This window comes from Babylonia areolata, chromosome 2 (assembly GCF_041734735.1).
Source record: "Babylonia areolata isolate BAREFJ2019XMU chromosome 2, ASM4173473v1, whole genome shotgun sequence".
NCBI classification, from domain to species: Eukaryota; Metazoa; Mollusca; class Gastropoda; order Neogastropoda; family Buccinidae; genus Babylonia; species Babylonia areolata.
This window is the reverse complement of record NC_134877.1, coordinates 19,299,225-19,312,635: the sequence shown is the minus strand read 5'-3', so window position 1 is coordinate 19,312,635 and position 13,411 is coordinate 19,299,225. Positions and strand designations below refer to the sequence as shown.

Here is a 13,411-nt window from a genome sequence, read left to right as displayed (position 1 = left end):
GGAAGGAAACTGAGAGTGCTTATAGATAGGTTTTAAAAAGATGAGTTGTAAGTGAAGAGTGAAAGGCAGAGAAAGAATCAGATGCACACACACACACACACACACACACACACACTGTGATGAAAGTCAGAGGCTTTTTTTAAAATTATTTTATTTATATATATTTTCTTTTTTTATGGTACTACAGTTTGTTCAAAAGAGACAACTTTGTTGTATGCGTGGTTGCACGAGGCGCATGGGGCACTTGCGTGAACTTTTTTTTTTCTCTCCAGTTTTTTTTCATACGGGTTTTCAGGTGAGGGTTCAGGTTGATGTGTGTTGTCCGACACAACTGGTTTTTCATTGTGCGAGTGCGGCCGTACAGCTCCCAGTGCCCGGGTGAGAGGTGGGGGAAAAAAATGCTTTTGAATTTTTCTGATGTTCATTTTTAGGTAAAGTCCCATTTTAGCGTCCTAGATTCAGGGACATAATTATTTTGCCGGCAACCATTGGTAGATGTTGTAATCCGTTTTCAGTGGTTTTCGACAATTTTGAATGTTATTTTACCCGATTTTCATGTGGATTCAGTCACTAAACTAACATGCCGCCATCTTGCTCTTTCCGTTTTTGGCCCAGCAAACCATGAAAATGTAAAATGAAATGGTGGCTAGAGACGTGTCAGTTCGGGTTCATGTTATGGGTCATTTCGCGTTGTATTGTGCCTGTATTCATTTGAAATGGTCGCAGTGTGTCATTTCTCTATGCCTCCATTACAAAACACGCGAAAACTTTTCGTTTAAATAGGTGCAATAATCTAGGACGTTAAAATACGACTTTACCTTTGGAGTAATTTTGAAAAAATGAATTTGTATGTGCATTTGAAGGTCGTGTTGCTGTTTGGTCTTTGAAAAAGTTAATGTTTAATGATTTTTTTTTCTTCCGAACTTGGTAGTAAGATTCCTTTTTGTCAGTGTGTCAGATGGTTCACTTGACGCGAATGAAAGCGATTGATTTGCAGAGAGGGTGGAGGGTGTAGAGCTAGATGTGGCAATAAGAGGAAACAGAGCGGACAGGAGGCCAAGATTAGCTCTGTGGCTGACCTAGATTTGACCTCAAGATGACGCATTCCGTAATTCAGGGCAAGGAGGGAGGGATGTGTTTGATGAAGGGGGTGGAACAAAGCTGTGCAATACATGAATCACTGGAGAATCGTGGAAGCATTTCAAAACAACGTTGGCAGTTCAAAGCAGGGGATCAGCTATCACCTGCAGGCGAATCTTAAATGGTACTCCTCCCCTCCCCTGCAGTACGCCTACTGGGTCACTGTTCACCTCTGAAGGGGTGTGTGTGTGTGTGTGTGTTTCTATTTCTCGCAGTGAAATAACTAAACAAAAACAGTTTACTGAATTCATTCCTACTGCCGTTGCCGATGAACTGTGAGTGAATGGATTGAAAATATGCAGAATTCAATAATTATGGATAATAATTTGACTGTTAAATGTATGGCAACATATTTAGTGTTTAGTTTTCATAATATTTTCCAGGTTCATTTCAGCTGTTGTTACTAACATTCTATAACATATATTCAGAAAGTGAAATGCGTCTTTCTCACATCTGTAGTTCACTCATTGCTAACCAGTGAGTCAGGTATGCTCCAAACTATAGGAAATTGATAGTCTATTTGATTTCCATTCGAAAAAGAAAAGCTTATGTGTACTTTCTTGAAGCAGTTTGCGTGCTAGAACTTTTTTTTTTGTTAATGATTACCCTTCGCAACCCCAAACCTTCTGGCAAACACGAAGCATAAGCTAAAATAAGGCCCGGCACTGAAGGGGTTAAGGTCTTTCTGCTGTATCGTTCAGGTCTGGCTCAGAACTGCAATAAACCGTGAGCACACACACACATACCTGGGCAAGGAAAGGGGTGGACTGTGCAGTGTCCAGTCGTGTCGTCTGCCAGATTATCTGTCTCCGTCCTCGCACCATGCGTTGTTACTGGCTTCTCTTGTTTCTGCCACATCTGGGTAAGTTTTATTTGTTTGGTATTGGTTATTCGAGATGGACAACGATAGACGGAGAAATACACAGAATGTGTAAATGAATGAATGAATGCATGAAATCTGTTTACTAAGGGCAGCAGAGTAAGCATACAATTGTTTCATTCGTCCTGCCCTGGAACGAATTTGGGGGGAAGGGGACAAAAGAATAATAAAACTTGACGAACAACAGAAAAAAAATGTGCCGCTGTGTGACGCGTTAATTGAAAAAAAAAAAAAAAAAACCCCAACAAAACAAACCAACCCAAAACCCAAAACAACAAAAAAAACCAACACGTTTTCTGAGCGATTGTTGGTGCGTATATGTAAGTAACATGAAGCGCACTGTCTGATAAAGGTACTTTTAATGTCGATATTCTGTCGTTCTTAAAGACACATTCAGCATCAAATGAAAAGCATTTCCGCACAAAAATTTGTCCAATACTGTGTTTCGAGACGGGTGAACTGAATAGATATAACCCACCCCATAAGCTTTGGTAGTTTTGTTCTTGATGTTATTGCATGTTTGGTCGGGTTGGGGATATACTATACATTTAATACTATTTACTATATCATATTGATTTATTACTTTGTAGTAATCACAATGTTTTTTAAGTGAATGTATACAATTCTTTTACGAGGGTCATTCAATAAATAAGGTGAATTTTTCGGTATAAGGACTTCTAATACAGATAGAAGCTTACTTTTTGTTTGTTTGTTTGTTTTACTTCTTTTTCACATGGATTTAATTTGTTTTGCAGATTAAAAAAAAACTTTGAGAGTTTTGGCGATTAACAAAGATGGCCGACCAAGAAGCATGCTCCAGGATTGAACAGCGGTCAGTTATCAAGTTTTTGGTTGCTGAAGGGTGCAAACCAGTTGAAATTCATAGGAGAATGTCAACTGTGTATGGTGCCACATGTTTCAGCCGAAAAAATGTCTACAAGTGGGCTAAATTGTTTAAAGAAGGACGGAGCAGTGTTGAGGATGAAGACAGGCCTGGAAGGCCTACAGAAGTGAGGTCTCCTGAGGTGATCGAATCAGTCAATGACCTCATTCAGTCTGACAGAAGGGTGACAGTGGATGACACTGCAAGGACTTTGAGCTTATCTGTTGGGACAGCACACAAAATTGTCCATGATGACCTTGGCTACTCGAAGGTCAGCTGCCGGTGGGTGCCAAAGATGCTTACTCCAGAGCACAGAGGAGGGTCGAGTTGTCCCAGCAGTGTCTCTGCCGCTATGAGAAGGATGGTGATGAGTTTCTGAAGAAGGTGGCCACATGTGACGAGACATGGGTTTGGCACTATGAGCCTGAGTCCAAACGGCAGTCCATGGAGTGGAAGCACGTAGGCTCTCCAGTGAAGAAGAAGTTCAAGTCCCAGCGGTCCACGAGGAAGGTGATGCTCACCGTTTTTTGGGATATGCAAGGCCCAATCACCATTTCATTCCTTGAGAAAGGAAGCACTGTGAACAGTGCCAACTACTGTGAACTGCTGAGGCAGGTCAAGAAAGACATGAAGAACAAACGCAGGGGTCATCAGTCAGAAGGAGTCATCTTGCATCATGACAACGCAAGGCCTCACACAGCAGCCCGAATGGTGCAGACCAACGAGCTGGGCTGGGAACTGCTCCCTCATCCCCCTTACAGCCCAGACCTTGCCCCTTCAGACTTTCACCTGTTTGGTCCCTTGAAAGTGTTCACGAAAGGCACGAAGTTTGAAAGTGACGATGAAGTCAAAAGTGTTGTGAGCGACTGGCTGAGACATCAGTCCAAAGATTTTTACGCTGAGGGAATACGGAAGCTTGTGCACAGATGGGAAAAGTGTGTGACAGTGCTGGGAGACTACGTTGAAAAAAAGAAGTAAGCTTCTATCTGTATTAGAAGTCCTTATACCGAAAAATTCACCTTATTTATTGAATGACCCTCGTATGTGCACGAATTTTACTGTGATTACAGTGGCTTAACTGTGTGTGTGTGTGTGTGTGTGTGTGTGTGTGTGTGTGTGTGTGTGTGAGAGAGAGAAGAGAGAGAGAGAGAGAGAGAGAGAGAGAGAGAGAGAGAGAGAGAGATTAAAGTTGTCAAATGTGATGGACATTCTGTTTTTACTCACGTCAGAGCTGTAGCGATGACTGTCCTTTTATTCATCACGGTCAGTGCAATATTCATTATAAAACTCGTGGTCTCAACCATTTATACCAGAACACAAAATATAAAGAAATCTGGGTTACTCACATCAGGTAAATATTGACAGTGAATCAAAGTTCTACACCTTTCAGCTTCAGCATGTACAATGTTGGTTTTCTCTGTAATGATAATTTTATACTTTCCCCGGTCTTCGGCGGGATTTCAGTAAAATCAGACGCTATTTGCAATCATTCGATTTTTTTTCTTTGTTACCAACCTGGCATGTCCTCACAAGGAGCAGAAGCGATGTGACAACAAGTTTTATTACTCAATGGGATCAAAGCTCACCAGATCATCATCCAGGGCAATTCTGTGATACCACACCGCTTCGAACTAAATATACAATTCTCTGCCCCTCGTATTTTTCCTATGTGAACAAGTTGTTACACACTTGAATACGCGAAGGGATACATACACACACGAGCACATTAGATTATGTACACGAACGTGTGTAAAATATGGTACGAAAGCTATCGCTGGTAGCATGCCCCTATTGCTTCTACGTACAAATAGTGCCACTACTTGTTCAGTGATAGTGATGATTGTGGTGATGATGATGATGATAACGACACAAACAGCAATAACGACCTGCACGATGACTGAAACAGTGAAATTTTTTTTGTCATCTTCTGCGTTCACCACGATGCAGCGTTCCCAGCAGAACACAGTGAGGAGAAACGGATAGTGTACGGAGAGGACGCCACCTACGGTGATCTCCCCTGCATCTGTTCCCTGAAGGGCCTTGGCATTCAACTGTGTGGCGCCTTCATCTACAACAGCAACACTCTCATCTCTGCCGCCCACTGTTTCGATAACAGAGATTGGTGATGAGTTTCATTATGTATTCATCAGTTGTTCGTTCCCAGTCGTTAAAAAAAAGTGCAGGTCGGTAACAGTAAATAGATATTTCTAACACCGTCCCAATGCTCTAAAATTTTACAAGCATCACGAATACACAACGTAAATCTAAACTTACAAAACTTGCAATTTGTTCCCGTGTTATATTGAATTTATTTTCCAGAAATGTTTAAAACTTGAAGCTGCTTTTGATGGCCACACTTTTCTGCGTAATATCTCAACTGTCGTGTATATTTCTCCATGTATGTTTGCTGTACAGATAGTTGCTTGTGATCGAATGAATAGGGCTGCAGCGCACTGATTTCCATTGCATGTTACTTGTATGTTTTGTCTAGCTTAAATCCCCCCTCCCCCGCCACACCCCCGTGGCCAGAGCTTGAATTAGAACTGTTCAAAAAATAATGCCAGCAAGTTTTGTCAGTGTAAATAATCGTCCTAATCGCCACCATCATCATCACCATCATTATCACCATTATTATCATCATCCGTCATCATCATTAGTAGTAGTAGTATCATAATCATGACAGTCAACATCGTTGTTGTTGTTTCTTAAAAACAACTTATTTCACTTTGCTACAAACTTTGATCATCATCATCAGCAGTAGTAGTAGTAGTAATAGTGGGCGTAGTAGTAGTTGTACTGAGTAGCAGTAGTATCAGCAGCAGCAGTAGCAGCATAATCATGATAGTCATCATAGTCGTCGTTGTTACTGTTTAAAACTTATTTCATTTGTATAAACTTTGAGGGCTCTTGAAAAGATCGCATGTAATTATGATGATTTGTCCTTAAGATCAACAATTTGGGACATAACTCTGTGTGTGTGTGTGTGTGTGTGTGTGTGTGTGTGTGTGTGTGTGTGTGTGTGTGTGTGTGTGTGGTCAGGAATCCGTGGATACAAGCAGTTTGCGGAGAGTACAAACTCTACGAACCTGATGGTTATGAATTCACTGTGGACATCAGCACGATTCTTATAGTGGGTTCTGGTTATGTGTGTACACCTGCCACTGTTGTCTACCTATCCGTCTGTATGTCTCTCGTCGTCACCATCATCATTGATTGTGTTTGTGTTTACTGTTGATATGAATTAGCATTTGTAATGGGCCATATACTTACACTTCCAAACCTATTCTTAGTCTCAAGCTTTGATTTCTGCTCTCTCTAAAATATCAAAGTGTGTATCTATACAATGAGGGTGTTAACCTTGAAAAGTCTTTTTGCCCCCCTTTTTTTTAGAATAAATCTTAGCATATGAAATCATTTAGTTTCTTGGCCTCGTCTTCTTTCAGTACATCAGATTATTTCTTGTCCTAGAAATGGAAGAGGCTTAAGTAAATACCTGTACAAGCCGAATAATTAAAAATTGGTCCCAAAACGGGCACCAAGGATCCTGCAACATCCTCAAACTCAACTCCAGTTAACTGGCAAAAGAAAGAAAAAGCATACTTACATTAAATTTTACTTTTCACCTTGTTGAATTCTCGTCTTGCATGACCAGTAGTGCACAAAAGTGTATTTTAGGGGAAAATCCGAAATTTGTAAAATTCCGAAGAAACGATTGCAGAGAATTTACCGTTATCAGACTCGAGGAATACTGGTAGTCTTTCCACAACTTCCAGAACAGATTTACTGAAGCTTGGCAGTTCCAGCATCCTGGACTTAAATTCTAACAAGAATGTCAAATGCTCCAATCAATCCATCGGGTCACTCACGTGACCTCAGCTACAAATAGCACACCTAAAGCACGCGCACCATAAGCCTTTCTCCATAAAACGAGACAAGAGAAACTGCAGTAACCTTGCCAAGCCATACAAAATTCTTTCCTTCACCTTAGATTTGTTGGAGAACTGTAGAAAGGGGAGAAAAGGTGTCATGGAAAAAAAAGAAGAAAAAAAAGAAGAGCTATAGCTTTATTTGGAAAGTATTTATTCACAAATTGAACCCATCTTGACATATGCAGCTGAAGTGTGGGGTATGGAAGAAAAATGTAAACGAAATGAAGTCATTCATACGTTTGCCATGACAAAGACATTAGAAACTGATGTTTAAAACTAGACTCGTTCTCCAATATTCCTGATCAAACCAGTGTGGCAAGCATTCTTTCGTGCATCAATGAAAACGTTCTAAAAAAAATTGCGACAGTTGTTGCAAACGCAATGATCATCTTAGAAATTATTCATGGCAGTTAACTTTTTTGCGGTTTGTTTCAACATGATCCCTTGGTCGGCCGTGCGTGTGCGCGTGCATCTGCGTGTGTGTGTGCGGGGGGCATATGCCTCGATATGTACGAATGCACGTCGATGTCTCAATGCACGTTCATATGCGCGCAGCATCCCAACTACTCGAGGAACTTGGACGAAGGGTCCCCCAACGACCTGGCCTTGCTGAGGACAGCCACCCCCATGAACCTGGCGGCCTCACGTTACGTGCGGTCCTGCCCCATTGACGACGGCACTGCCACCCTCCCTGCCTCCTGTCTGCTGGCTGGGTGGGGTCTGACAGGTGTGTGTGTGCGCGCGCGTGTGTGTGTGTGTCTGTGTGTGCGTGTGTCTGTGTGTGCGCGTGTGTATGTGCGTGTGTATGTGCGTGTGTGTGCGTGCGTGTGTGTGTGTGTGCGTGTGCATGTGTGTGCGTGTGCACGTGTGTGTTTGCGCGCGCGCGTGCGTGTGTGCGTGCGTGCGTGCGTTCGTGTGTGTGTGCGTTCGTGCGTGTGTGTGTATGTGTGCGTGTGTGTGTGTGTGCGTGTGGGGGTGGGGTGTGTGTGTGAGTTCGTCTCATCCGTCCATCCATCTGTCTTGGTCGCTCTCTCACACACACATAATAGATTGATGGATGGATGGACTGGGCATGTATTACAGGGGAGGGGGGAATCGTGTTTGACTGCATGTTAAACTTCACATGTTTACTGGCCAGACTTCCGTGATCCAACGAAACACGGAACTCACCAACTGCATCTGTCCGTCCATCTACCACACATCCACACATCAATCCATCTTTCCATCTCTCCATCTTCCATCCAACCATCCCTCATCCCATCCATCCATCCTCACATAATATATCCCCCATCCATCACCCCTTCCATCCTCCCATACATCCTTCCGCCAATCCATCCACCCGTCCAACCGTCCCCTCATCTATCCCTACCCCTATCCATCCCCCCCCCCACTATCCATCCCCCAACCACCCCTATCCATCCCCCAACCACCCCTATCCATCCCCCAACCACCCCTGTCCATCCCCCAACCACCCCTATCCATCCCACAACCACCCCTATCCATCCCACAACCACCCCTATCCATCCCACAACCACCCATACCATTCCCACAACCATCCCCACCCCTATCTATCCCCCAACCATCCATATCCATCCCCCAACCATCCCCACCCCTATCCATCATCCACCCATTCATCCCCCTCCATCCATCCTGTCTCCCTCTCCTTCCTTCCACCCCCCATTTATCCCCCACCCAGCCCCGTCAATTCCCCATCCATCCATCCCCCATTCCATTCCCACATTCCTCCCCCCATTCTTCCCTCCACCCATCAATCTCCCATCTCTTCCATATCCATTTTCTTATTTATCCCTCCTCCCTTCATCTCTCCATCTCTCCATCTATCTCTATCCCTCCAGTCCATCAGTCCTTCCCTCCTCCTTCCACACCTATCTCCATCCCATCCCTTTCCCCATCCACCCCACCCCCACCCCCGATTTTATCCTCCATCTTCCTATCCCTCCTCCAATCCATTCATCCCAATATCCTTCCCTCGTTCATCCATTCGGATCCCCTATCTATCTGTCCCCACATCCACCCCTTCATCCATCCATCCCTCAATACCTCATCAATCCCCAACCAAATCCCCACATCCTCCCATCGATCCCTCCATCTCTCCCTCCCTCCATCTCTCCATCCCTTCTCCCTCCATCAACCCATCTCTCCATCCCTCTTTCCTCCATACTTCTCTCCATCCCTCCATTCATCTGTCTCTCCATACATGCCTCCATCCCTCCATAAATCCGTACATCCCTCCATCCACCCTCCATCCCCCTATCCCTCCCTCCCTCCATCTCCTATCTTATACCCATTTCATTTCACCATCCACCGTTCCATCTAATCAATCAGTCTGCCAAGCACGTGCTGAAAATCAGTTGTCTCATGCCAATCAAGTAATCCAAGTAAACCAACTAAATAGGAAATGAGAATTTGACAGCACGGTATCAAATCCCACGCTCCACAGTATACCCCCCTCCCCTCCCCGTCACCACCCCTCTATCTCCGCTCATCCATTAGACCTGCAGTGGTGGTCTGGTTGCTAGTCATTTGGATGAGACGATAAACCGAGGCACTGCGTGCATCAAGAACTTGGTGTTCGTTAAAGAACCTCGGCAACAAAAGGGTTGTCTGCAAAAGAAAAATCTATTCAGATACACACGTGTATGTATGTGTGTGAACGGTGAATGGAATCCTGCCCGAATGACACAGGAAACGAATGAGGAGCGCCTCAAGGCAGCTGTCAGTCGGCTCCCGCCAGGAAGGCAGCTGGTTGTGAAGATGAGTTTGTAAAGCGTTTAGTGTTTGGTCTCTGTTTGAAGGCAGGCGCTATACATAAATCAAGTACCAACTATAAATAATCAGTCCGTCAACCATTCAGTCTCCCCATTGTGCTGACAGAAGTAACAGTAGTGGAAGCTGCGGCAAAAGTAGCAGCAGCAAAAGTAGTAGTAGTTAGCAGCAGTAGCAGCAGTAGTAGTAGCATCATCACATGATCATGTCATAATAATCTTAAGTCATAGCAATCATAACATTCACCACTTCGCAGTCCTCAAATACAGTTCAGCGTTATGCAGTTTGCGATGATCAATCTGCTGAAGTCACAACCCACCCACCAGCACTCGACCAACCAAACTACCAAACAGCCTTCCAACAAAACCAACCCCCCTCCCCCAGCCAGCTCATCCGCCAACTAATCCATCAACCAACCAACCGACCACACAATACACCCACACGCCAACCAACCAACCTACCAACTCACCAACCCACCCATTGTGCAGAGAACGAGACGTTCCCTGACGTGCTGCAGAAGGTGAACTCCACACGGCTGACCAACGCACGGTGCAGAGAACTGCTAGGTGCCAACCCGATCAACGGAGGACATGTGTGCTTCAAGAACGTCGGCACTCTCGGGGGCGCCTGCACTGTAAGTGTTCTTTGGTGAATGGATGGATGGTGTGTGTGCGTGTGTTGGGTATGCGCATGTACTTGCATTTATGTGTATGTGTAAGTTTCACAGTCTCCTTCAGTATTTGTGTTTGTGTATTTTCGAGTCATGTTTGTACCCTTGGTACATGTATAATTCACACCAATTTTCCTTGTGACCCGTGTACACTTCGTAATAAAGATATATTATATTAATGGGTATTTTGAAAAGTCCACATTCAACGCTGAACCACTCGAATGTTCTTAAAACATAGGTTTAGAAATTTTTACTGAAAAACAAACAAAAAAAAGTATTCTGTGCCTTTGTTGATTACAAAAAGGCATTTGATTCCATCAAGAGGCACATATAAATAGAAGGCATTTCTGGTAAAATATTCCACTTAATAGTATATGTATCTAATCAGATAACATTGTGCTCTTTTTCTTGCAGAAAATTATAATTTTTTCGGAAATTCAAGGGTTTTATAAAAGGAATCTTTCACCTGTATTTTCTTTATTTGTAAATGATCTTGAACAATATTTGATTGACAACCATTGTTCTAATTGATTGATAACCATTGTTCTCTACTCAGATTTAACTTTAAATCCAGAAACTGACGCAGAACATTTATGTCCCCTGTTCACCTGTGGTGTGGTGGTGGTGGTGGTGATGATGATGATGATGATGACGACAACGACGACGATGACGACGATGAGGACGACGACGAACGACGACCATGATGATGATGATGATTATTGTAGGCCGACAGTGGTGGCCCTGCTGTCTGCGGCAACGTCGTGGTTGGAGTGACGACATGGGGCCGTAAAGGCTGCAGATCGCGCACCTTTCCGTCCGTGTACACCCGCCTGTCTCACTTCCACACCTGGATCCGCGACAACGCTTTCTGAGGACCCGTCAGTGGTGCCAGCAGCAACGGCACCAACACTACCACCAGTGCTGGTAGTCGTCGTTGTTGTCATACTGGTTTCAGCAGCAGTGGTAGTAGAGGTGGCAGCAGCACTGGTATCGACGTTGTCGGCAAGCAGCAGCAGTTAAAATGGGTGTCATTTCAGTCTCTGCAGCAGTGGCTCATGTAGCAGCAGTTGGGATGGGTGCTGGGGGTGGAAGTGCAGTTGGAAGGAGGGCAATGGAAGAAGGGGGTGGGGAGTGGAAGAAAGGGCCGGTCACTGTCTTTGGACTGGAGTTTTAACGACCTCATGGCTGACGCGCTGAAGGTCCAGGTGCTCAGAAGTCTTGGAAAAGGCTGAAAGAGAGCCGCCTTTGCTCGAGACTTCTGACGAGAGTCATCCTTCAGGCGACATCGACAATAGATACGTGTGTGGCATCACACATGCGCCCCTTCCCCCACCCTCTTCTATTCGGAGAGGGTTCCCCAAATCCCAGTGTCTGGCATGAAAGGCGTTCACCTTGGCTCTGTCCTGACTCGCGTTTCACCTCCCCCTCCCCCCCCCTCCACCCCCCTCCCCCTCCCTCCCCCTCCCCCTCCCCCCTCCCCCCTCCACCAGACCTCGTTTCTGTGCCTTTTGCAAAGTCGTTTCACACCACGACAGAAACTGACGTTTTCCAATAACAGAAACGTTGTTTACCAATAAAGGTTGTGTGCCATTGACAGAAAAAATGTTTACAAATATCAAGAAAGTTGTTTACCAATGACAGAACAGTTGCGTACCAATGACAGAAGCGTTACCACTGACAAAACTTGTGAACCACTGACAGAAAACTTGTGTACCAATGACAGAACATTTGTTTACCAATGACGGAAAAGTTGTTTGCCAATGATAGTTTACCAATGACAGAAAAGTTGCTTACCAATGACAGTAAAGTTATTTACCTGCTCTTGTTTTCCTTTAGTCCCACCATGCTGCTTGAAGTAAAATGTGCATTACTGATGATGTAACGTCTTAGGGAATATGAATAAATTGATTTCAGTATAACAATGTATCTCGATTTCATTTCGTTGCGCGCGCGTGTGTGTGTGTGTGTGTGTGTGTGTGTGTGTGTGTGTGTGTGTGTGCGCGTGTGAGACACAAAAATAATGAAATAAGGAGGCTGCAACACGCAACACTTACTGTGTCAGAGCTCAATTTCGAACAAAGGTTGGGTCGCGAGACAGCGGGGCTGACCGCTTTACTGTAAACACATTGGTGATCTCCCTTGCATCCTGTTGTTTCCCCAGGGGTAAGGTGCAAAAAACAAATTATTTGTGAGGCATTCCTTTAGTTATGTTTGTTTTCAGTGTTTTTGGTCGTCTTGTTTTCTTCCTGATCTTTATATCACTCTTCCTGGGCAGCTCTGGGAAGTCGGTGGATTGTGATTTTCTTCTCCCATTGTGGTTGGAAAAGCCATCTTACATACTGGGGTTCATGGTGTCTCTTGATCACTTGCCCTTGAGGACACGCACACACACACACACACATATGAACACAGAGGCGCACATACACACAGACGCGCACACATGCACACACAGACCACATTCCTCCCCCCACCCATCAATCTCTTCCATATCCATTTTCTTATTTATCCCTCCTCCCTTCATCTCTCCAATCCTCCATCTATCTCTATCCCTCCAGTCCATCAGTCCTTCCCTCCTCCTTCCACACCTATCTCCATCCCATCCCTTTCCCCATCCACCCCCAATTTTATCCTCCATCTTCCTATCCCTCCTCCAATCCATTCATCCCAATATCCTTCCCTCGTTCATCCATTCGGATCCCCTATCTGTCCCCACATCCACCCCTTCATCCATCCCTCCCTCAATACCTCATCAATCCCCAACCAAATCCCCACATCCTCCCATCGATCCCTCCATCTCTCCATCCCTTCTCCCTCCATCAACCCATCTCTCCATCCCTCTTTCCTCCATACTTCTCTCCATCCCTCCATTCATCTGTCTCTCCATACATGCCTCCATCCCTCAAGTGTCATGGCTTTTACACTTCATCAGGTTTTCGCCTAATCAATATAGAACTTTTTGTATACATATATATATATATTTTTTATACTTTATATAAGAGTGCGCAATTACTAATGTTATGTTACTGGGCATATTATTCCAGAAGTTAACACAACCCTGTTAGTAAAAAAAAAAAAAAAAAAAAAAAAAAAAATTAAAAAGGGGGGTGAAAAAAGGTTTTGAT

At 44.4% G+C, this 13,411-nt stretch overlaps 1 protein-coding gene across 1 annotated transcript; it reads left to right on the top strand.

Annotated features, from left to right (window-relative positions):
• Positions 1-307: 307 nt before the first annotated feature.
• On the top strand, positions 308-12,177 carry LOC143279335 (trypsin-like). Its single transcript, XM_076583355.1, has 7 exons — positions 308-385; positions 1,842-2,002; positions 4,851-5,025; positions 5,943-6,033; positions 7,388-7,559; positions 10,108-10,253; positions 11,015-12,177. The coding sequence occupies exons 2-7, from the start codon at positions 1,963-1,965 to the stop codon at positions 11,159-11,161; spliced, it is 771 nt and encodes a 256-aa protein (XP_076439470.1). The 5' UTR covers positions 308-385; positions 1,842-1,962; the 3' UTR covers positions 11,162-12,177.
• The last annotated feature ends 1,234 nt before the right edge of the window (positions 12,178-13,411 follow it).

Coding starts and splice junctions, on each gene's coding strand:
- LOC143279335 (XM_076583355.1), top strand. CDS start 1,963: ATGCGTTGTTACTGGCTTCTCTTGTTTCTGCCACATCTGG. Junction 5,026..5,942: donor TGTTTCGATAACAGAGATTG/GTGATGAGTTTC, acceptor GTGTGTGGTCAG/GAATCCGTGGATACAAGCAG. Junction 10,254..11,014: donor CTCTCGGGGGCGCCTGCACT/GTAAGTGTTCTT, acceptor TGATTATTGTAG/GCCGACAGTGGTGGCCCTGC.